General features: G+C 47.8%; 1 protein-coding gene and 1 long non-coding RNA gene across 14 annotated transcripts in view; one reads left to right on the top strand and one right to left on the bottom strand.

The window, feature by feature from the left end:
* The window catches only part of AAK1 (AP2 associated kinase 1), an 85,447-nt gene that overhangs the window by 16,793 nt on the left and 47,003 nt on the right, over positions 1-21,651 (bottom strand). For 3 of the 13 annotated variants that reach the window (XM_040617827.1, XM_040617838.1, XM_040617837.1), the window contains exons 14-20: positions 19,884-20,113; positions 19,080-19,237; positions 18,582-18,698; positions 16,670-16,765; positions 5,632-5,733; positions 3,845-3,946; positions 2,982-3,092 (exon numbers count right to left, since the gene is read on the bottom strand). In XM_040617827.1, coding sequence (XP_040473761.1) covers positions 2,982-3,092; positions 3,845-3,946; positions 5,632-5,733; positions 16,670-16,765; positions 18,582-18,698; positions 19,080-19,237; positions 19,884-20,113 — 916 coding nt within the window. Of the gene's footprint in view, positions 1-2,981; positions 3,093-3,844; positions 3,947-5,631; positions 5,734-7,658; positions 8,309-16,669; positions 16,766-18,581; positions 18,699-19,079; positions 19,238-19,883; positions 20,114-21,651 lie in introns of those variants that run through there. The other 10 variants (XM_040617832.1, XM_040617835.1, XM_040617834.1 and 7 more) reach the window with 8 other exon arrangements.
* On the top strand, positions 10,873-15,555 carry LOC121099214. Its single transcript, XR_005831430.1, has 2 exons — positions 10,873-12,313; positions 12,907-15,555. It is a non-coding gene; the product is annotated as an uncharacterized LOC121099214 (long non-coding RNA).

Below are 21,651 nucleotides of genomic sequence, written 5' to 3'. Positions count from 1 at the left end.
GAAGAAATTCCAGTCATCTACGTGAGACAAAACCCCTGAGCAATAAAGGAAAAAGTGCAATATGAAGTCAGATTTCCAAGGTGTTTTGATGCCTGAAGACATAACTAGATACTGAGAGAGATGATTTTTTTTTTTTAAAGGTCCCTAGAGCAGTTCTGGCACAGAAGTCCACTGATTTCAAACCACGTCAGCCACAGTTAGACACTTGGTGGGAGGCACTTTCAACGATCTCCCCAGTAGAGGAGACATTTATCTGCCTTATCAGGCAATTATGTCCCTTTAGACTTTCATACTCGCTGTGCATCACTACTTGTTACTTCAGACACCTAAAATACCTTCTAAAAGCTGGTCCAAAAGCTGGACCAGAAATATGGTCCAAAAGCTAGGCCACATTTCTGAAAGCCAGCAAGGACACGTACAAGTCGATGGTTTCCAAGGAACAGGAACGTTCCTGTTTGACTCCTATCAAGAACAAAAGCGCTTTACCTAAAGATGACAAATAAGCTAACACGTTTGGGGTGAGATGATGCAAGAAACCACTTGTGGAAATACAGTGTCCTCTGGAGGATCAGACCCAGAAAAACACACCCACAAATTTTATCAGAGACCAGCCTGCAAAGCAAAGACACAGAGGTGTTTCGCCTTAATGGAAAGTCTCATCTCGTCGTCATTCTGCATCTGGAGTTACCTATTTGTGGCTCTTCTCAACCTACCTGGGAGCCTTTGCAAGCATCCTATTTCCATTTCACTTCAGTTACACGTGCAATTGCTCATGGCTCTGAAGTCTGCTGGACAAGACGCTCCTGAAGGAGCACTGCCCAATTGTGGACTATCTTTCCTAAGAGGAGGGAAAGGCTGGCAAGTCTCCCTATTCAGGCAAAGCTCCTTTCAAAGCTTTTGAGCTCACCTTGGTGACTATCTATCACCACAAGCAGAAAAATTCTCCCCTCTCGCACACGTGCAGCTTGGTGCTGTATTCAGCAAATGCCAATTTGAAGGCTGAGCAAAAATTCAGAGGCCAGAAAACAGCAAAGGACAAGGGAAAGGATGCTATGGCATGGCTGGAGCATCAATCCATGCTCAGACCATGGCTGCTTTTTCATTCCCTTGGTCCCACCGCTAACTTGCGGCGCTGCAGTTCCACAGGCTGATTATACCCACGGACAGCAGCATCTGCCCCAAAGGTGCTTTACATCACCAAAGCCAGGATAAACAAAAAAAAAAAAAAAGATTGAGACAGATGTACAGTTAGTGACCGCACCCAGAGCTGTAAAAGCAGTGTCTGAAAACAAGCCATAAATGAGTTTGGGAAGACTTTAATATTTTTCTCCTCCCTGCTGCTAACAGAAGTCTCACTTTCCTCATCAAATGCGAGCCTTTCGCATCCCAGAGGGAACAGCAGGGCAGCCTGGGAGAAGTCATGCAGGAGTCTGTTAATTCATTTTCTCATTAAGTCACACCGATAATGTTTTGGCTTTGCTATGTTCCAGACATGGAGTAATAACTGCTCGACACACATTTCAAGCCATTTACTCAAAATAAAGTGGCATGGAACTGTACTATAGCAACGAGCAATTAGAACAACCGCTTGTTTAAACCCAAAAGCTCTATGAAAAACACAAACTCATTTTGAGGTGCCATCAAGTGTAAAAATTGATTCCAGACTGTTTTTACTGCGATGCCTCCGAGGACAGATCGTTTTCTGTTGCTATAGGGATACTTACCAAATAAGCTAAGCAAAACCCACCGTCAAGGGGCACCCAGTAGCTCGGGTTTGTGCCCTGGGCCTCGCTTTTCACAGCGGCAAATAGCACAGAAGTTCTGGTCTTCGCTCCCACCTGGGTGGGCGGGCGCTACCCGATACTCACTGCAACCTTTGCTCGTGCGAGTCACCCGCTAACACCTGGCACTGCTGCCAGGGGACATTGCTGCCAGGGGACATTGCTGCCAGTCACAACCACGTCAGCCCACACCGTGCAAGTTGCACTCAGCCCACAGCTCTTCAAACTACCGCGGTGCCGCTGCTCCAGCCACACCGCACGGAGAGGGCCCGGGTTTCAGTGGGATGCTCTGCACCCTGGCGGGGGGGGGGGGGGGGGGGGGGGGGGGGAGCCACCTCCGTTAGGAGCCAGCTCCCCAGGGTGCTCTACTCAACGGAAAGAGAACAGAACTCCGGTCCCCAAAGAGTGTTTCCACAATTCCGCTCAAGCTCCACTACTGATGTACTGCCAGGGCTGATCTGCAGCTCGGAGGAATTACCACACACGCTCTGCTTTTCTTCAGCTCCGCTTTTTTGTGTTACTATGAAACTGTTCCATTTTCCAGTTGGATATTGCACTTAGACTTTCATTCCTATTTGTTGTGACACTGCAGTTTGACTCAAGAACCTTCTCCTGATAACCTCTGAAGAGTAAAACATTCTCTAGATCTGAAAGATCTGTCACATGCCTTGGACGCTAACTCTAACAAACCAAAAAAAAATGAAATTCTTTTCGTTTCCAAAGCCTGTGACACCAGTCTGGACAATTATCAGGCTCCCTTCCGGAGTCAATAATGCAGCATAAAATCAGGTCTTAAATCCCACGTGCACAAAGCAGAACTGGAGCGCTCTTTTTTTCACTTACAAACCTGCGGAAGGGTTGCACACAAAAGCCCTCTCCCTTCTGCTGTGCCCCTGCTTCATGGAAGATGCCACCCGTCTTGACAAACCTTGTCTTTACAGTCAAGCCGAATACTTTTATCTATATATTTTTACCTTAGTACTTCAATGTAGATTCCAAGTTTCACCAGCTTGGAAGAAAAACCCAAAACAATGACTTGGGGGGTGGGGAACAAAAACAACAAAAAAAAAAACCCAACCAACCACCTCCAGCAGACAGGTCAGAGCATCTGCTTGTGTTAACTGGTATCACCTTCGCTTCACGACAGCTACAGACCACGTTCCAGGACGGATGGGGTGTTAGAGGCAAAGGGACATTTACCTTTGTGAGGTTGAGCTGCGAAAGCTACGGGAGCAAACTCATCCAAGAGGTCAGCGGCAGGATTAGAAAGCAGGGAACAGTCAAGCAGAGAGTCTTCCCCAGTGAGAGAGTCTGAGTCCGGGTTAGCATCCAAAGGCGCGAGGAAGCATTAAACAGGACACAAACACTGTTAACTCACATTCTCACATTCCTGCTCCCGTCCGCCCGGTGTACAGACACAGCTCTGGTGCAAAGCCAGCACAAAACCTACCAGGTTTGGTGATGGAAAACATTCCGTACTGCTCTGCAGCGAGGGCAGAGGGATGCCCAACACCTTCAGCAACATGTTTAGCATCCTCCGGGGCTAACTGCCCTCCAACGCTGAGCAACACCACGAAAACCCACACAAGTGACAGGTTAAAGCAGGGGCAGAGAAGGGGAGTGCGGGGAGAGATTTCCAGGGAGTCTCTGCCTGTTCCACAAGAGACCTCTGAAAAGAGGACCAGTCCATCTGCTGCAGAAGTGGCCAGACCAAGGCCTTTGCAGTCAGAAAGGGACAGGAATTGTTTACTGCCGTGCCCCAACGGAACAGGCAAGCCAGTGACTGCTCCAGATTCCAGAAGCACTTCATCGGAGCGATACTCCGGCCCCTACGGATCTGTAAGGGTGGGCTGAAGGAACACTGTACCCTTCCTTGCCAGGAGACAAGCAACACTGACCTTCAAGGAACCATGCAGCACGCACGCACAAGACACACAAGCAAGCCCAGTTTACACTGGTGGGAAAAGCAGATGCTCATGCTGAAGCGGACAGCGCTTTCGGACTTACACAGCCCGCGCCGGTACGACGCGCCCCTGCCCCCAGCACCCTCCTGCCGCACCAACCTGTTCTGTTGGAGGCAACCGACTCGGTCTGTGACACAAGGCGTTGGGGCAACGGAGCCTCGAGGCCCGGTATGAGACTCTCAACAGCTACGTCAGGTTTTCCTTTCCAAACGTGCAAAACACCAGAGCAGAGAAGAAGCCAGAGGTTAGTTTGCAAGACACAGGGTAAGCAGGAACGAAGGCGGCAGCTGTCTGAATCCTTTAGTGACCCTTTAACGTGTGTCTGCTGCGTGACAGACCCTTTAATACTGGCAGCAATGAGGGGCTGAAGTCAGACTTCCGCGAGGGAAGACCGTAACACATTAGTGTTTGTTGTGTTTGAGGCTTTTCTGTCGGGTTGGTTTTATTTATTTTAATTTGGGCAAGCCCAATTTGAAATATCCAGAGGGTGGGAAGGTAATAACGCCCGCCCTGCAGCTAAGCAGATGGCCTGGGGCTGGGCAAACAACTGCAAGTTTTTGCAAGATCCTCTTCCAGCAAAAGGAACACACTGACCTTTAAGGAGTCCCCTTGCATTAGAAGCAACAAATCATTAAAATACCTACTGCAGAGCCCTTAGCACGTTCCCACTTCAGCCTGTAAAAAGCCAAGACGTGGGACCTTTTTTCCCATTTGGAGCGCCCAGTGGAGCAAAGACTGCGGACCCTACGGAGGGGTGATCGAGTTTTGGAACTCAACACCCTATTGAAAACGCCAGCCCCCAGTATCGTCCGATCCTGGCGTCCATTTATGGATACAAAAAGGAGATTTTTACAAAGGCTGGAAAGAAAGATTTGGTTTTATAGAAGGCATAACTGGGAGGGGGAGAGGCGTGGAAGGTAACTGGCACGGTCACACCAGCCAGGTGTAACGCTGGTCTGGGTCTCTCCCTCAAGGACCAACATCAAGGCGATGACCAAGTTAAACAGCAGCAACGCACTCGGTCAAACGCCAGGACCAGCGGCGATCTAACCGGTCAGCTTTGAGGGATTATCGAACGTTTCTGTTTGCACAGCAGCGTGTGTCTGTGCCTGCGACTTGTGGGATCATTATCTAAGAGCATTCAGACAACTGCCGAAAACTGCAAAAGGGAGAAAAAGTCTTGCTACTAAGGTTCCCTCAATTCCTACCTCTCTATTCAAAGCTACAAGGTTGCAACCAGCCAGCTGGGGGACGCTGGCTGCAGCCCAAACCCACAAAAGCAGCGGATTGCAACCAACTGCAGCCTGCAATTATTAGTCTTTAATACATTTGGCAAGTAGACCAAACAGTTCTGCAACACTCTGAAGATCTTTATACCGCCCGGAGCCTGTTGCATCTGGGCTCACGGCAGCCTACCATGTTTATTCTCAGCATATGCCCCAGGTCACGGGCAACGCCGTCCTCCCCATCCTGCCGAGGGTCGATGGGCAGACAGGCTCAGTGCCTGGGTCGCGCTGACAGCGAAGCCTTTCACAGAAATGGAGGGATTTTTTGCACCTTCTCCTTCAGTCAACTATTAGCTTTCTTCTGCCAAGCCCAGAAGAACACACAAGGCCCAACCACGCCACGTTATCATGCCTAATCAGCGAGCCCAGATTTTTAAATGCAAATACAGAGTCTTCGCTGATCAGACACTAGTCCCACGGAGACCAGGCAGGTCTGCCTCAGCGTAATCCACAACCTCCTATCACACTGTGTTTCACCAATATCAGCGGCTGTTTTGAGAGCCTGGAGGGATTAAACACGCAGAGGTATCATGCGGGACAAGACATGCCATGTGAGACAGAGGGGAAGAGGCACCCTAAGTTGTTTGGTTTTTTTTTTACCATTCACAGCGTCTGACGTGCTACCGAAGGGGTCAGCGAGAGGCAGGATATCAGGGAGCAGAAGCGCAGTCTCAGGAGATTTGAGTCCCTCAATCAGTTTTTCTGGGTTAAGCAGGAAAAGGAGGAAGGAAAGCAACAGAGAAAAAAAAGCAAGGGGAAAAAAAAAAAAAAAGAGACAACATTAATCAGGTGCCCAGTCCACTGGCTCATAGTCCAGCGTGTGCAGATCTCTTCTGAGCCTGACAATTTTCTGTGCGAGTAACACTTCACTTAGACATATGGGGGGCAGCTGCTCACGGTCATCTGAGACAGCCGAGGACACCCTCGCCCGCTGCACGCTGCTCTCCCCGAGGAGCCACTGCAACACAGCACACAGGCCCTTCACTCCTACCCAAAGCACAAAAGCTTAACGTGACCCACTGAAAGGCAAATTAAATAAATAAAACCTTCAGTTCTTCCCCCCTCACCTTCCTGTGCTGGGGAGGTCTTTGTATTCGTTAGTCTTTGCATTTGTTAGTCTTTGTATCATGACAAGAAGCAGAAGAGGCGACCAGAAGCTCAGGATGCTAGCGCTAGGTACACAACACCTACTCATTTGCCCAAGAATGGAATGGTTACAGCGCGGAAGAGCTTAAGCAGAAACAGAAATCACTGAGACACCACAGTGCCAGACATCAGAACTTGCCCTTGGGTTAAACAGCTGTCTAGTTACCAATTAATTATTTCAACTATCAGGTTTCAAATCAGACATGTCATTCTCAGCAGTACAACTCCTGTGGTTCCCATTATCCTTCACACAAAGAAATTTAGATAGCCTGGGCAAAACGTTCATCTCCATTATCGATCTGGGGGATGAGCGATTTCACAATCATAGTAACCAGGTTTTCAATAATGACCTTAATTATTTAGCTTTCACAGGGGTTTCTTCACAGAAGATAAAGAACATTTCCAGGATTTCCTGGAAGTAATCGCATTTGACAGAACAGCGCTGACAAAATTTCCTCCACACGGACAAACTGTTCAAACAGCTGCGTTTATAACCTAACATTAGAATGAGCTGTGGCCCTGCCACAGCTATATATTTACAAAATTTTTTACATCTGTATTTTACGTTTTGAGTTCAAAGGCTGGTGTTATTATTTATTATCCAAAGTAAACGTGCTCATAACTGCACAAAAGCACAGGCTCCGGAACACTGCTGTAAAAAAGACTCACATGCTGAGAAAGCCAAAGAAAAGCTTAAATTGCACTGTTACATATACGGTAATAAAATCCATCTTTTTTTATTGCTCCATATAAATAATAAAATAGCCTAGCAGCTTTGGAACTGCTTATTCAAAGCAGGACAAATTCTACTCCCCGTGAAAAACTTCAGAAGCCAACACACTAAAAGCAACCAGGAGGGGAAGGGAGCCTAGAAACCAACCCAAGGGGCAGCTGCTTTAACATTAAAGGCCTGAAGAAGGTCAGCTGGAAGGAAAAACCTGCTGAACTGCAGCCTTGAACGTACATCAAACCTTCCCACCCCTATGAGGAATATCCAATTTTAAAGTCGGATTTGCCAAAGAAAATGCACCCCAAGCGCAGAGGCATCCTCCTCGGCAGCACAAAGAGGGGCTTTTTCCTTGGATGAACAGAGAGGCCGGGAGCAGGGGCTTGGCAACAACAAAAAAAAAAAAAAGATGTGTTAATGTCATCAAAAGGGAGCTAAGAAGGATGGAAGTGATTATAGTACACTGGGAAAACGACGCAACACAGGAGAGAGACTTGGGGACAAGACGACAGGGAACATGCTCCGTTCCTTTTCCCTGAGGGAAGCAACGAGGTAACCGGTGTCTGCCGGGGTGCAGCCGACTCCAACAGCGTTTCCAATCACTTAATCCCGACAGCGAGGCACGGGGCAACTGCGGGAGAAGTTACGGATTGCCTCCGAGGTGGGCGGTTTCAGACTGGGTTTGGCTCCTGCTCCGAGACAGGTTTGTACGTGTTGTACGCACACCGCGAACGCGGTCCCCTTCTAGAGACTCGGCCCCTCTGCCACTGCCCAGCTCTTCAAGACATTTGCATCAGCCTCTCTCTTCCAACCCCTATACGTACAGTAATCACTCCTTTTACGACCCCATTCCCTAGTGTCTTGCTCCTTGAAGTCCCCATTCTTCACCCTTACCTTTCTCGTTTCCTCCTTTTTCATTCCTGCAGATTTCCATTTAACACAGTGGAACTGCCCCTTGCTCAGGTACTAGGAAGTTGCCTATTGAGCTCAGCCACACTTTTTTAAACATCCAGAAATTACGAGACTAAACACCGTGGGTTTCGCCCTACACATCAGTTTTCCCTCCCATCCCCTGGGGTTCGCCCAGTTTTATGCAAAGCTTTAGACTGTCAGTGGTTCTTTGCCTTATTCTGTGACTTGTCTCACGCGATCGCCTTCCCGGCTTCCTTCACTGCTGGTGCTGACCTGCCAGCGCTGGCACGGGCAGCCACTGAGCCCCTTAGCGCAGGATTAGAAGGAACTTTTATTCCCTTTCGAGTGAGGCCGAGAAGTTCAACAAGAACAAGAAGGTGCTGGGATGAACGGGAAAGAAGATACCAAAGGCAACAAACCCCAGATGCCTCAGCCCGTTTCGAGGCCTAGCAGTTCATTCTGTTTCTGTTTTGTGTTGCATCTTGTACTAACCTGTGGGAATAAGAGATAAGGAACAGCGGTCACTCTAAGTGGAGGGGAAATTCACGTTCAACTAGGAGCAAAGGAAAAAGTTAGCGAAGGTCCAGCGCAATCCGTGGTTCTGTGTTAGTAACCAGGAATACCTTCTCTGCAGGGGTCGGTTTGGCCTCTTTTTTTTTTTTTAATAAGCGTATCAGCTAAAGACATGTATGCTAGTGGAAGTTCTCATGAACCCACATCAAACTTCAAGTCCAGCACACTACGTGCCTTTGCAGTGGCAAATAAACCCAGCTCTTAAGCCTCTGCTTCACCACAGCTCCGCTCATCGAAGCAGGAACTCAAGAAGGTGTCTTCTGCATGCTACACTGTCTCCCTGCACACGAACGTCAGGCAGCTGCAGTTTGACTGCACGCAGAAATAGAACATAAAAACACTCACGACACCAAACTGTATTTTGGGTCCTGCTACCAAGGGAATTCTCTAGCAGAAGTTTAATTTTAATTTCAAAGAGATAAGCTGCTTCACCTGCAAGCAAAGTCATGGTTGAGATGGTGAGAAGGCAGCGATGCTCAATAATTTAAATAAGTAAGAAATGCAGCAGTGCAAGAACAGGAAAAGCTGGGATAGCTAAAGTCCCTCGTGTTATCTGTACGAACAAAACAGTTCCAAGGCACGTACACAGAAAGTGATCAACTGCAGAACAGACTCCTCCAACAGGGCATGCAGCACCTATCTGCCCTTTGCAGGAGGAGACGAAGGCTGCAGCCTGGCCTCTGGACTTCTCTAGAACACCCGGTGCCATCCCCCTAGCAACGATCTACTGGAGGGAAGCCAAGAGAGGTGTTTTGCCACTACAGGACCTGTTTCTCGTGACTCTCCAGGCATGCGGGCACACAATCACAAGCTGCGCTTTAGAAGTGGTCCCAATGGCAAAGACTATCAGTTATGGAGCAAACAGCAACACAACAAGAAATAAACGAAGAGAAACTTCATCTATGTTGCAGTTCCAGGGCCCATTGCAATTAATTTCGTGCATGTGTAGAGCTCAGGCTGCAGCGTGACAGGACGAAACACATTCTGTATTAATCGTGATGCAGTTAGATTCAGGATTTTATGGCATCAGATGTCCTCCTGCCCCAAATCCAGTAGAGGTATCCACATTACCCGTATGCAGGCACATAAACAAGCCCAAGGATAAACAATGTTAAGAACATGTAGCCCAATACAAAGGTATTTTATATCCTACAGCTCCTGAAGGGCTCTCGGGAAGGGCTTTTAACAAGCTCCAGCCGGGAAATGTGTGTTTTGAATCCACACCTGTGCTCCCACACGAGGTTGCCTCTTGGAGGCATCCCCTTCCCCAGCCAGCCTAGGGAAAACCTGCCAGACGCTTCCCAGGTCTCAGGGGAAGTCAGCTTGGTTCGGGCTCAGGACTGATCTCACCAATGCTGCTTCGTTTGCTGTCCAGTTCTCTACTTTGTCCAGTTCCAGTCCTGACGGGATGGCAGCAAGTTTGCTATGGTGTTGCATCAGCTAGTAAGGATGCTCGCTGAGTAAGCAAGATTCATTCACAAGTCTTAAGAAGGTGTCTAAGCTAAAAAGCACGTGGGTGTGTGTGGGTTTGTGTGTGTGTGTAAGAAGTGCACTATCAACCCTTTCCAGAGCTGAAGCCCAGCTGCACACTGCAGCCTTTAGATGCATGTTTCATATTCTTAAGTTGCCCGTTCCTCACAAGAAGAAATTACTGTTTCCTATCGTAGTCAGAGTAAGCCAAACAGGCTGCAGAAAAGGCAAAGCAGGAGCCTACAGAGCCGACAGCTCCCCGAGGCAGCCCCAAACGGCAGATGCTAGCAGCTTCGGAGACTGGAAAACCAAATCGCTTCCTCTGGGAACGAAAGCAAGAGCCTTTCCTCTGATCGCACGAACATCAGAAGGAGGTAATGCCATTTAGCATCAGCAGAATTAACTATGGATTTATACACCACGGGACAAGCAAGCAAGTTCAATCCCCACGCGTAGGTTGAGCAGCACAGCTTTGGGGCAATCCAGTGAGAAAATTGACCTTTTCCTTCAGATCCCTTCATTTCTAACACATGCACAAAACTGATTTCTGAGATTTACCATCAGTCAGTTTGCACAGACTTTGCATCTGCACCACCACCACTACCAAAGACTAAGTTGGCATGCTGCATTTATACTTGGCAATATAGCCGTTAAGCCACACAGTATAGGCAGAAAGCATTTTAAGACAGAATAGAGTTATGAAAAAAATATAAATGAAGATACGAGGGAGGAAAATGGGTTTTTAGTTAGAGCAGGCTATTAGAAAGAAAAAAGATTCCTGAGAAACTTGCAAGTTAAAAAGGGGAACAGAGGGCAAAAATCCATCATAAGTTGGTAACACACTGAACAATCAAAATGCAACATCTCAAAGCCAAAAAAGTCCACCAGCCAGGCACCGCACACAGTAAGAACATTACTCACTCATGTACCGCGGAGGAATAGCAAAAAGAAAGACAATTCAACAGAGCACACAGCAGAGTTCTTTTCTTCGGATGTCAACTGAGAAAGAAAGACAAAGTTGTAAAAATCCTGCCAAGTCAACTGTGCTGCGAGTGGGAGGGCAAATTACCAAAGCAGGTATAGATTAGTCACCCAGAAAGATTTCTGCCTATTGATTAACCACGTATTAAAGATTGAAGGAAACCCTGCACCAGCAACAGAAGACTTTGAGTAATCAAAAGGAAGGCACTGGACTTTAATTTTCCTAATGGAGTTTCTGTGAAATGGAATTGTTTCTTATATAGCACAAGTAGAGAGACAAAGGGGGAAAAAATGGAATCGGTATGCTTTAAATACGGACATGACTTTGTAAACACCATAGAAATAGTAGAACAACATTTAACAGTGGCTCCTTAAGAGATCAAAATCAAACAATTTTAGTTTAACTTTCAAGATCTCAAATATTTGTAAAATAATACCCCTCTGAATCAAACTCAAAGCCCAGACAGAAACAGCACTAGCTACTACTGACATTCATTTAGTTGGGATCCCTGTGGCCCACTGGCTTTGTTGCTCCCAAGTATCAACACACTATATTGCACCCTCAATTAAAAATACAGCAACTAATTCAAGTTAGTAGATGAGTAGTTCCCCTGTTCCATCTTCCCAGCTCAAGATGTAAACTCAAATCATCAGCACACATCAATATGTGTTTGCACCTGTCTGCAATTACTTTATCTCAGTGTGCCCTCTTGGCAGAAAAGTAAATTATTAGAAAGAGAGGTTTTCTCTTACAGTTGTTATCAACACCCTGACACAGGTGGGTGTACAGTTATCTTCTCAGAATTTATGGGCCTGGGATAGAGAGAGTTATGCTGATTGAAAACACTTCAAGCATTTTGTGCCACAAAAATAAAGAAGTCCTCCCGCAGTAGTAATAGTGGCCCTGTTAAAGCAGGTGAACTTGTGTGTTTCAACAAGGATGTCAATGGTTTGAGCCTGAGTTCATGCTCCCAGGTGTGAGAAACTGCCAGCTTCAGCAGTCTGATCTCAAGCCTTCACCATTCTTTCCCACTTGCAGTTCTTCAAACGCTGCGATAGCCTGAAACACACCTCCAGCTCGCAGCGCCGCTCTGGCACCCTGCAGAGCGACCCAGTCCGCAGGTCACACGTTAGAACACAATGAGAAAAATAGAGTTTTGCTTAAACCCCCTATTTTTGAAGCCAATTATGTTTCGAGCAGGAATGGTTATCAGGGCCACACATTTTTGATAGCTAGCTCCAGAAACATGGCAAGGGTGTGGACACGCTTTGTTTTGAAATTGCACTGCAAAACATCTGCTTCCTTAGCCCCGATAAGCATCCTCTGGGGTGAGTAAAAACATGCAAGTCCGTGAGTACTTGAAGGAAATAAAAAGGCAAAAGTCATTCTTGAAGTGCTATTGAAAAGCTCTGGAGAACTCCAACAGGACAATGGCTCGTTAATAAGCGACGCCGTTTCCCTTTTTGTCAGAGGTGAGTGTCCAGCGCGTGCCCGGGTGGCGCAGGCGTGCTTTCTCGGCCTGCGCTTCCTCCCCCAGCTATACCTGTGTGCTTACTTAGCTGTGCCGGGCACGGAATTTCTGTCTCCCTTTCCCTTACGGGTAAGGCAACGCTGCAGAGGCCGCTTGGTGTTGCTGCTCTTCAAACAAACAAACTCCTCTGAAGACACACTTGCCTCTCGGCTGCAGCCAGTACCGGTATGCTGAATTATTGCGCAGGGTAAACGGTCTTGTAAATTTGCAAAGAAAGAATGATGCCTTCTCTTTAGCAGAGGTGTAAAAAAAAAAAAAAAAGACGACTGACCCCACGCAAAGGCGGCATCGCGCTCGGTACTGATGCAGAGGCCGCCAGTACCACCACCCTGCGCACACAGCTCAGCCCGCGCAGGAATCGGCGCAGCGCGTTCCGCAGCACGGGGGAGTTTCTCCTCCATCCAGTAGCAGGGAGGAGCAGAGCTGCTTTTTCTCAGCGCTCACACCTAGTCCTGCTGCTCAACAACTTCTCCTCGCTTGCTCTGCTGCCAAGGGCCCACACCCACCACCTCTTCCCTCTCTCCTCTTCTGCAGAGAGTGGAGGATAAGCCAGGACTGCCAGCAGCACAGGGCACCTGGGGGAAGAACGCTGATCTGCAACCAGAGCCAGCAGCAGACACCCCCTCCCAGCCCAAACCAACAAACAGCACCAGGGATACTCCTTTCCTATCTCACAGGGCATTTCACTGGGCCCACCCACTCCTCCAAAACCTGTTTATCTGAGCAGACGTTTCTAGAGTAAAAAGGACATATCTAAAACCTTTCCTGAAACCAACTGATGACTGAAGAGTGCGGGTAACTGCGTCAACACAGCACGTAAGCATTTAAATTTCAGTAGTTAATAAGGGACAGGGGCTAAAGCAGAAGTATTCACGTGGTGAGGGTCAAACCTCTCATTAAATACTTCTTAAAGCAGGCTTAAAAACCCTAGAATTGGGACTACTCACGGAGTGGAGCCTCAAGGACAAAGGAAAAGATCCATCTTGATGCTATGTAACTCAGCTGAACTTCAGGTGTCCAGAATACCTTGTGCAAAATTTCGCCTCCCACGCTCGTTTGTATGAGCTAAATTCATACTGATAGACATCAAGTAGCCACACATAGCAGAAAAATTGCCATTCTGGTCAAATACCCCATTATAATTAATCAGCAGTGAAGCCTACAATAAGCTTATTAAAAAGAACTTGGCTCACTTTCCTGCACATGCATAAGGAAAAAAAAAATGTTTTCAGCATGAATATTTAATTCTCCCTTATTTTAACAGATGTTTTGCCGTATTTTTACATACCTCTTGCCAGCTCCTCTTACTAGTTACAATTCCATTAAGAATTGCAGCCGTTACTCATTGGAGAAGGAGGAATAGACTGAAAACCATTTGACTTGCCCTTGATCATTACCCTGAGCTGGTATTTCTGCCTTCCGTAGGGTGCTACGTTACCTCTCCTCTAGAAATACGTACTGGGAAGCTTGTTACCCACAGCAAAGGAAAACCAGCCTCCTCTAGGGTATCGCACACCTCCAGCGCCGTGATCCACACAAACAGGCCAGCCTGCTAGACCCCGCTGTCCGCTTGTCTTCACTGACTACACCGTGTCTACAAGTGTCATCTGGCTAAACCTACAAGCGAGCGCTCGCACTCCAAGTCACATCTGCCGGCTGCAGCCCCGCCAGCAGCGCGCTCCTCCATCCGAACACATTTAGGCTGCCTGGGGACGCACACTATGGCTATTTGTCACGTGTTAAGCATCATTTAGTTGCTTCTCAGGAATCTGTGACAGAAAGGCTCATCTTCCTTCCAAGCACACAGAGGAAAGGTGGGAAAGCCCAAGGAGGTCGGTCTCTGGCCAGCGTTCAAGTGGTGCCACCTGCACCCTTGGGTGCCGGCAAAGGGAGCAAGGTTGCAGCTTAAGCAAAAAAAAAAAAAAAAAAAAAAAAACAAACAACCACAAAAACCCAAAAAACAAACAAAAAAAGACCAAAAAACAAAACTGAGCTCTCCGCCAGACCGTCAGCTGTCACAGGTTCAAAGCGCAGAAAGCTGACAGAACTGGCTCTGTATGACAAACAGGGAAAATACCAAATAAAAGCCTCACTTATGCCTGTAGTGAAAGCCTTTCTGAACAACACCGCTCTTGTATAACCAAGGGGTAGGGCTCTGCACGCTCCCAGTCTATAAAAAGACAGATGTAAAATGTTTTCAAAGGGAAGAGATTCACTATCAAGGTTTTCTCAGAAACAAAAATCTTCCAAATAAAGCAAGTATTTAGCACGCATTCAAAGAAATTCAGAAGTTTTGTGCTTCTGCACAAAACTAAGGCAGCCTGGAGACGTGCAACTGGAGATGATGATGTATGAGAGACTCGGGTCAATCCCAGCTCTGCCGACCCAAGGGGCACACTGCAAAGAACGCCTTTGCCACACAAGGCAGCACATCCCTCTTGTCCAAGACCTCTGTGCTTGCTGCAGGGATGTTTCTGCACAGGTAACGCAAAGAACAAAGACGACATTTCTGCGTGACAGACACACAGATTGAAAACCTGAGTCCAAATCCAGGATTCTTATCTTTTTCTGTTGGATTTACAAGCAGCGACAACCCCTCTCAGTTTTCAAAGCTAAGGGTAAGTCCGTGGCTCTGCTCCTTCATTCACGGGCTCCCGGCCTCAAGTTTTTTTGTTAAAGAAAAAGCAAAAATAATTAGGAATATCTTGGCAGGAACCTGCAGGAAGCCACCAAAGCCAAATCTCGTGCTTGCCCTTGCCCCCTGCTTTGCCCTCATGGAAGGAGACCCACAGAACTCAACGGGACCAGGTACACGCAGGCAGAGAGATTAGCACCTGCCTGCAAAGATACAACACCGCTCAGGGGCAGGTTTGTGGGACAAGCAACCCGGCACCACGAGAACTGCAGACAACTGCTGCTCTGATAGTTTATACCCGAGGGCAGGGTTGAAAGGCAGTTTCTCTGCAGTGGTTTCTGTACCATAAAGAATTTCAGAGCTCCGGCAGCTAAGGCTGCTTCACACAGTCGTGCCATTTCAAAATGCAACAGGCAGTAAGGAAAACAACCGTCTTGGTGTGCAACTGCATGCGTTGAGCGTGCTGGCAGATAATTACATCGTAGTCTGGGCTGACAGGCTTCAAGTCAGTAAAGCCAACACTTGCAATAGCATTCAGGGGAGGAGGAAAAGAAACATGCAGTCATCTGTCTTCTGTAGGTTCTTTTCAAATTATAGCTGGGCAGGTCACCTCTTGGCACTCACATGGGGGAGAAAGTCTGGAAGTTCTGCTTCTTTTCTTGAACTGCAGCATTTATGATTAAAATCCCTTTTGAACCAAAACACGTTTCTCAGTTTTTTGAGCATCAACCAGAAGGAAGCAAGTTCCACGTTATGGAGAAACGCAGATTTCCCCACTGCCCCACCCCAAACTGCCTAATTTCCCATGGAGAGATGCCATCTCTGCAAACACATCATTTTGAAGCTTGGGTCCTCTACTGTCAACACACCAGTGATCCACAGCTTGAGCTAAGGGCAAGGGTGAGAGCTGTAACAAGCACTCGTCCTCTGGGGCTAGCTGACAAGAAGGCCCACCACACATATTCACCAGAAAGCTTAGAGAAACTCCAAGATAAAGACATTCCCACATTCCAAATCCCACCAATTTGCAAATAAGCTCCTAAGCGCTTACATAATATCGTGCTAAAAAGTGCTGGCTGCTGAAATGTGCATGCAGGAAAGACTTTTAAGCAGTGCTGCAAAGTAAATGGAAATAGCTACCAGCTGCACTAGAAAATTTTGCCAAATCAGAAAAGGTTACATCTTAACTCAGGCTTCACGTGAAGCACGCATTTGCAAGAGACCTTGGAAGCCAAAGTAACACTGACTCTTAACGGGAAAGAAAGAGGAACAATAATAAAAGCTACAATTTCAAAGTTGGAGGCCAATTTGAAAATGGCTTATATCAGAACAGGTAATTACCCAGTGATTATTTTTGGCTTTGAATACTGAGCCTTTAAAAAGACACCGACATTGCTGGCAATAGAAACAGTGTGATAACCCTAGGGTCTGCCGTGGAAACGAAGGGCTCTTGCGCTCAGCACCGCTCCCGCCACCACGCAGATATCCAAGGGCAGAAAGCTCCACACATCACACTACCACTGAGCTCAGCAGAGCCTGTCAGCACCCAGCACCACGGACTGAGGCCCAGGACTTCAGGTGTGCCCGGAAACAGAACCGGGGGATTGAGAGTACAGAAACAAACGACAATCTGCCCCCCTCCATAAACTCAGTTCCAGTTACCTGGCGTGTCGGATAACGGGAGCGGAATGAAAGGATCAGGCACAGTCAGAAGAGGAGGGCTAGTGTCCAAACTCAGAATGTCTTTCGTTTTTTCAGCTGGTAACCAGGAAGAGAAAAAGCAGAGTGAAACAGAGAAGAGACAAGCAGAAAGCATCGCGCAAAAACATCAGCTCAGACAGAGCTTAGTATTACAGAGTCCAAGCTACGGCCTGACAAGAGCAACACACACTCAGAACAAGTTATGTTGCAAGTGTGTGGGGAAAAAAAAATAAAAAATAAACTAAACCCAAACAACTATTACCATGTAGCTCTCCAACACAATTTAACCCACAGATCTCAAAACATCCTTTGAAAGGGAAGTGCTATTATCCCGCTTTACAGTGGCACAGAAGGTGAAATGCCTTAACAAAGGACAAGCAGCAGGCGAGCCCCCCCACGTCAGGCCTCCGTCTGAAACAAGAGATGCAGCATCTTGCATCAGACAGGCTTAGACAGGCTCCTGTCCACAAGGAAAGAAAAAGAAAAGGACTAGAAGCACCCAGCCCAGTGCCAGCACCAAAAGAATTTCCAAGACACCTTCCTATGCCGAACCACGGGGCAGGAGAGTCAAGGGGCACATTTTAAAGACAACTGCTAAAAGAACTGAACAGGCTACAGCATCCAGAAAGCCCAGAACACGCGCAGGTGCTTCTCAGGCTCTGCAGAAGGTACCCTGCAGCTGAACCTGGAGCTGCTGCTACTCAACATCACCCCACAAAGGCTGATGGAATATCGCAAGCTCCTCACAGGGCACTGAACAGCTAGAGAAACTCAGAAAGCCACCCCCTAGAGCACTCTTGCGTCACGGACTTCAACTCCTTAATTCTCAGGTAAGAGCCAACAATACCAAGCTCAGCAATAAGCTCCTCTAAATCTCCTTCTGATAAATAGAAATAAGCGTGAATGCATTTGTCACTTCTTGCCCCACAAAGGATCCTTCAGTCTCTTCCCAGGACTCCTCTCACCGAGGGTCGGCACGCTGCTGTGGGGAAGCGTCGGTTGCATTTGCCACCAGTAACGAAGGCTGCAGGAGATGGGGAGAGGAGGACCTGCACGTCGGGCTCCCAGAGGCAGCTCTTTCAATACCGTGCTTGGCGGGTCTTCGCTGCTTTCGGTGAGAACCGATGCTGCAGAGCTACAAACAAGCAGCAGCACTCACCGCAGGTTTTTTTGGCATAAAAGGGGCTGCTCATAACAAAACCTTGGTACCCAAGTACCACAGGAGACACCAAGGTCGCACATGCAGAGGCCTCTGTGGAAAAGCTCCTCTGACCAGCCAAGGACTCCTGGCCTCTGGACCCACGCAGCACAGCCAGTGCAAAACTTCTTGCCTTCACCATTGAACTGTCAATGATGAGACAAACTGTGCACTCTGAGGATTTTGCCTGCTCACTCCTGCTCTGCTGTTCTCCTTCTGCAGTGCAGACATCGTTATCCCTGCTCCTCTCCTTCATACAGCCGAACAACTGCAGGCCAGAAATCTCCTCCAGCTTGCCTGACCAAGTTCTCCCAAGTCCAATTCCCTTACTGCACACTGTATTTTACTTCTAATTGTGAGCCACATGGAACTTCAACATGTTAAGCAGCTTCCTCGTGAACTTAAGGGGCTTGCTTAGTTTCTTCCCTCACCAAAAGCCTCACCTCTGCCTACAGACCTCCTGTCTCCACTACCCACCTGTGAGGAGCACACGTGCCGTTCCTGCCTTCCCTTCTTTACCAAAGCACCCACCCTATCCCTACAGTTCTCAGTACCAAAAAACCAACTCAGTTTGTAGCAGTTTTACTTTCCTTTCAAAGAGGCTACGACGAAGAGTTGCCGTTTTTCTGCAGTGCTGTTTGGGCACTGCCCTGTAGGACATATTCACAAACTCACCTGATCCAGCAGTGAAGGAAGGGCCACCAAATGCATCTGCCTGGGTTGCAGATGAAGCCGGCTGGAAACCTGGAATCAAGTTCTCTGTGGAACTGCCCATCTTTTCTGGAGCTTTCCCTGAAATGCCAGACGCAGATTTAGTGGAAAAACTTCCATTCTGAGGGCAGGTTGCTTACCTAGATTTTTTACGACACTATTTCAGGATGTGCCTTAAGCCCCTTGCTGCAAATCATAACTTGCAGACGAAGCAGAGTTTAAGCTGTAGCTTCTACAACAGACCGATCGAGGCTGCTTTAAAAGTGGCTTGTACCTCTCCCTTTGAGGATCATGCTCATTTAATCGCAACTGCTCAGCAAAGAGGACAGGGACTGAAAAGGGCAACTGGAAGAATTTAGCTCTTATGGGCACATAGGAGAGCACCCCAGGAGCATCTGACCGAAAGCATCATCGTTCCATGCCATCTTCCAATCTGAGAGCAGGCCACGTCCATGAACCTACCGTCACCTAGCTTTGCAAAGTCCTTGTTCAGCAGCTCCTCAGCCGTGAGTTTGGAGAAGTTATCATCATCAAACGGATTCCACGTGGAGACATCGGGCGGGTTATAGACATTCTGCTGTGAGGTCCTTGGGGAACCCGAGGGTGTGGTGGAAGCAGATCTGGATGTGATCAACCCAACCAAACAGTCATTAATAACCCATCCAAAATCCCCTGGCCAGCACCATGAGCTGGTCCAAGCTACTGCATTACAATTACTTCCTACTTAAAACTCTCAGCACACTTTACTGTACATGCATGCCCAGAAGCCTGGGACCAGTGAGCCTTATCTACTCTTCCTTTGGTTGAGCATCCTGGTGTCGGGGATTAAAATAAGCACCGTAGAGCATACCATTTGAAATACTTTTCTGCAATGCCCACGTGGAGGCTTCCTGCCTGTAGACACTATAAAAGTGAGCTCGAGTGCTCCTGGGGAAGTGCTGATACCAAGCAGCAGGTGTGGAGCGTGCACTGGGGCTACAGGTGGAACAGCTGAAACGACACTAGCTTTTGGTAACACAGAGGAAGGCCCCACTTGCTCAGCTTTTGGGGAGCACAGAAGCATTCAGGAGGACTTACACCCCTGGGGAAGTTTTTCAGCAACTTTCTGCCAAGCCTCAAACTGTGGTCTTGGGAAGGCAAAGACTCATTTAGACCTCAGAGTTTCCTGCCTACCTTCAATCCCAGAGTTTTGCGTAGGAGATCTCAGAAAAGCCTCCCCTACCCCTCCCCTCCACCCCCTTCGACACCGAGTGACGAGCCACCTACTTGGACTTGTTGAGACTGGCTTCGGCAGCAGCTGCCTGCAGGAGCTGAGTAGACTTGCTGGCTGGAACCCCAAAAACTGCACTGTGGGTCACGTCGCTCAGAATCCTCCTGTGTCCTGCACGCTGCGTCTTCGGGGAGGACGGAGGGGTGAGAGAGCCCAGCTTCTGACCTTGCACTGCTGGGGGGGGTGTGGTTTGAGGTTTTTGCTGTTGCCTCATTTGTGCCTGCATCTAGGAGAGAAAGTAAAACAGTATGTCCTTGTTCATGACTAACAGCCACGATGAAAACACGGCTACGTGCTGGAGGATCTGACCTTCAGGTCATGGATTGGGGATAGACAGTCTGGAGGGGAAAAAAAACCCGAACAGAACAGCCGGAGCAGAGGGGAATTCGCTGATCTGTAGTATTTGAGGATTACTAGAACTGCACAAGCAGAGACCTCCTCCCCTTTCTACGGCGCAGCTCCGGAGGGAAAGCCTCTATTAGCGCTTGTCGTTAAAGGCTAGCGGGTCTCAGAAATTGGTTCATGAGTAAGGAGGCTGAGATCCAGGGCAGAGGTGAAAAAAGGAATCAGATGGTAGCGTGCAGGAGTCATGTCATAGGGACACAAGGAGTGGGGGTTAAGGTGAACAGCAGCGCTTCTTCCAGCGGATAATGTGTGATTGGGGTCAGGTCTCCAAAGGAGCACAGGTCTTCTGCAGAAATCTTGCACAAGAAGTTTTCTTAGCTTTCTCAAAAAAAAAAAAAACAACAAAAAAAAAAACCCCACAAGTAACACAGGAACGACATTTGTCGTTGAAATCTGGAGGAGAAAAACAGGCACCTTTGGTTTAGGTGTAAGTCAAGGCAGCCCAGCTACAAACCCTTTGGAAACTTCACGGAGTTTCCTCACACTGATCTTATTTTTCCATTACCTCAGTGTTAAACTCACAAACTTGTAAATACTTGAAATACTGTCTTGTAGCGATAAACAAGAGCATCACTTCCCATTATGTGATTTATCAAAATCTGGCTTTCAGGGAGGTATCACGGTTGGATTTAAAGTAGGAAAACTAGAACACGAAGACCAGAAAGTCTGCACGTCACCTCCAGCGCCTGGGCGCTGACTCCCTGTTCCCCACCCTGTATCATCCCAGGCCATTTTCAACCAAAGACAACAGATGAAAGACTTGGAAAGACCTAAGAGGGCAATGACAAGAAGAGGTAGATCCTCAGCGTGGTGCTTAATTGCAGCGAGGGAAGGCAAACGAGCGGTTACCCGTCTTGCTTTTCATCTGGCATTTTCAGGCAGACTCACTCACTGCGGCCGAGAAGCAAACTGACCTGACTGCTTCTGATGCACCCACCTTACGCCTCGCTATATAGGTCAGTGCAGAACGGTACACTTGGCACTGAGAAATAAAAGGGCAGTGCCAAAACTGCCACAGAAATTAACGCAGAGCTTAAGCCCAAGTCTCTCAATGCGAAAAGGTTTTGACGGGTCCTGGCTTGGTATCTTCTGCTCAGAGGCTCTGCTCTGCAGAGACCGTGTCTCACTACCGTTTTTGAAATGAGTTGACCACTGGTTTTCTCCTCCCAACTGCTGCAGGAGTGGTAAAGTGTCCAGATGCATCCATTTTGATCAGCCTTCCAGGGAGATAAGGCTAATTTTTAATCTAGCTGATTTAATAAAGACTGTTCTTGTGCTAGTGAATCACAGCAAAGCTCTTTAGAGATGCACTTCAATACTACGTTTCAGACAATTCTCCTCCAAAAGGGAAAGGGTAGT

Source organism: Falco naumanni, chromosome 19 (genome assembly GCF_017639655.2).
Source record: "Falco naumanni isolate bFalNau1 chromosome 19, bFalNau1.pat, whole genome shotgun sequence".
Lineage (NCBI taxonomy): Eukaryota > Metazoa > Chordata > Aves > Falconiformes > Falconidae > Falco > Falco naumanni.
The sequence above is the reverse complement of the archived record's forward strand: the minus strand, read 5'-3'. Positions and strand labels throughout refer to the sequence as shown.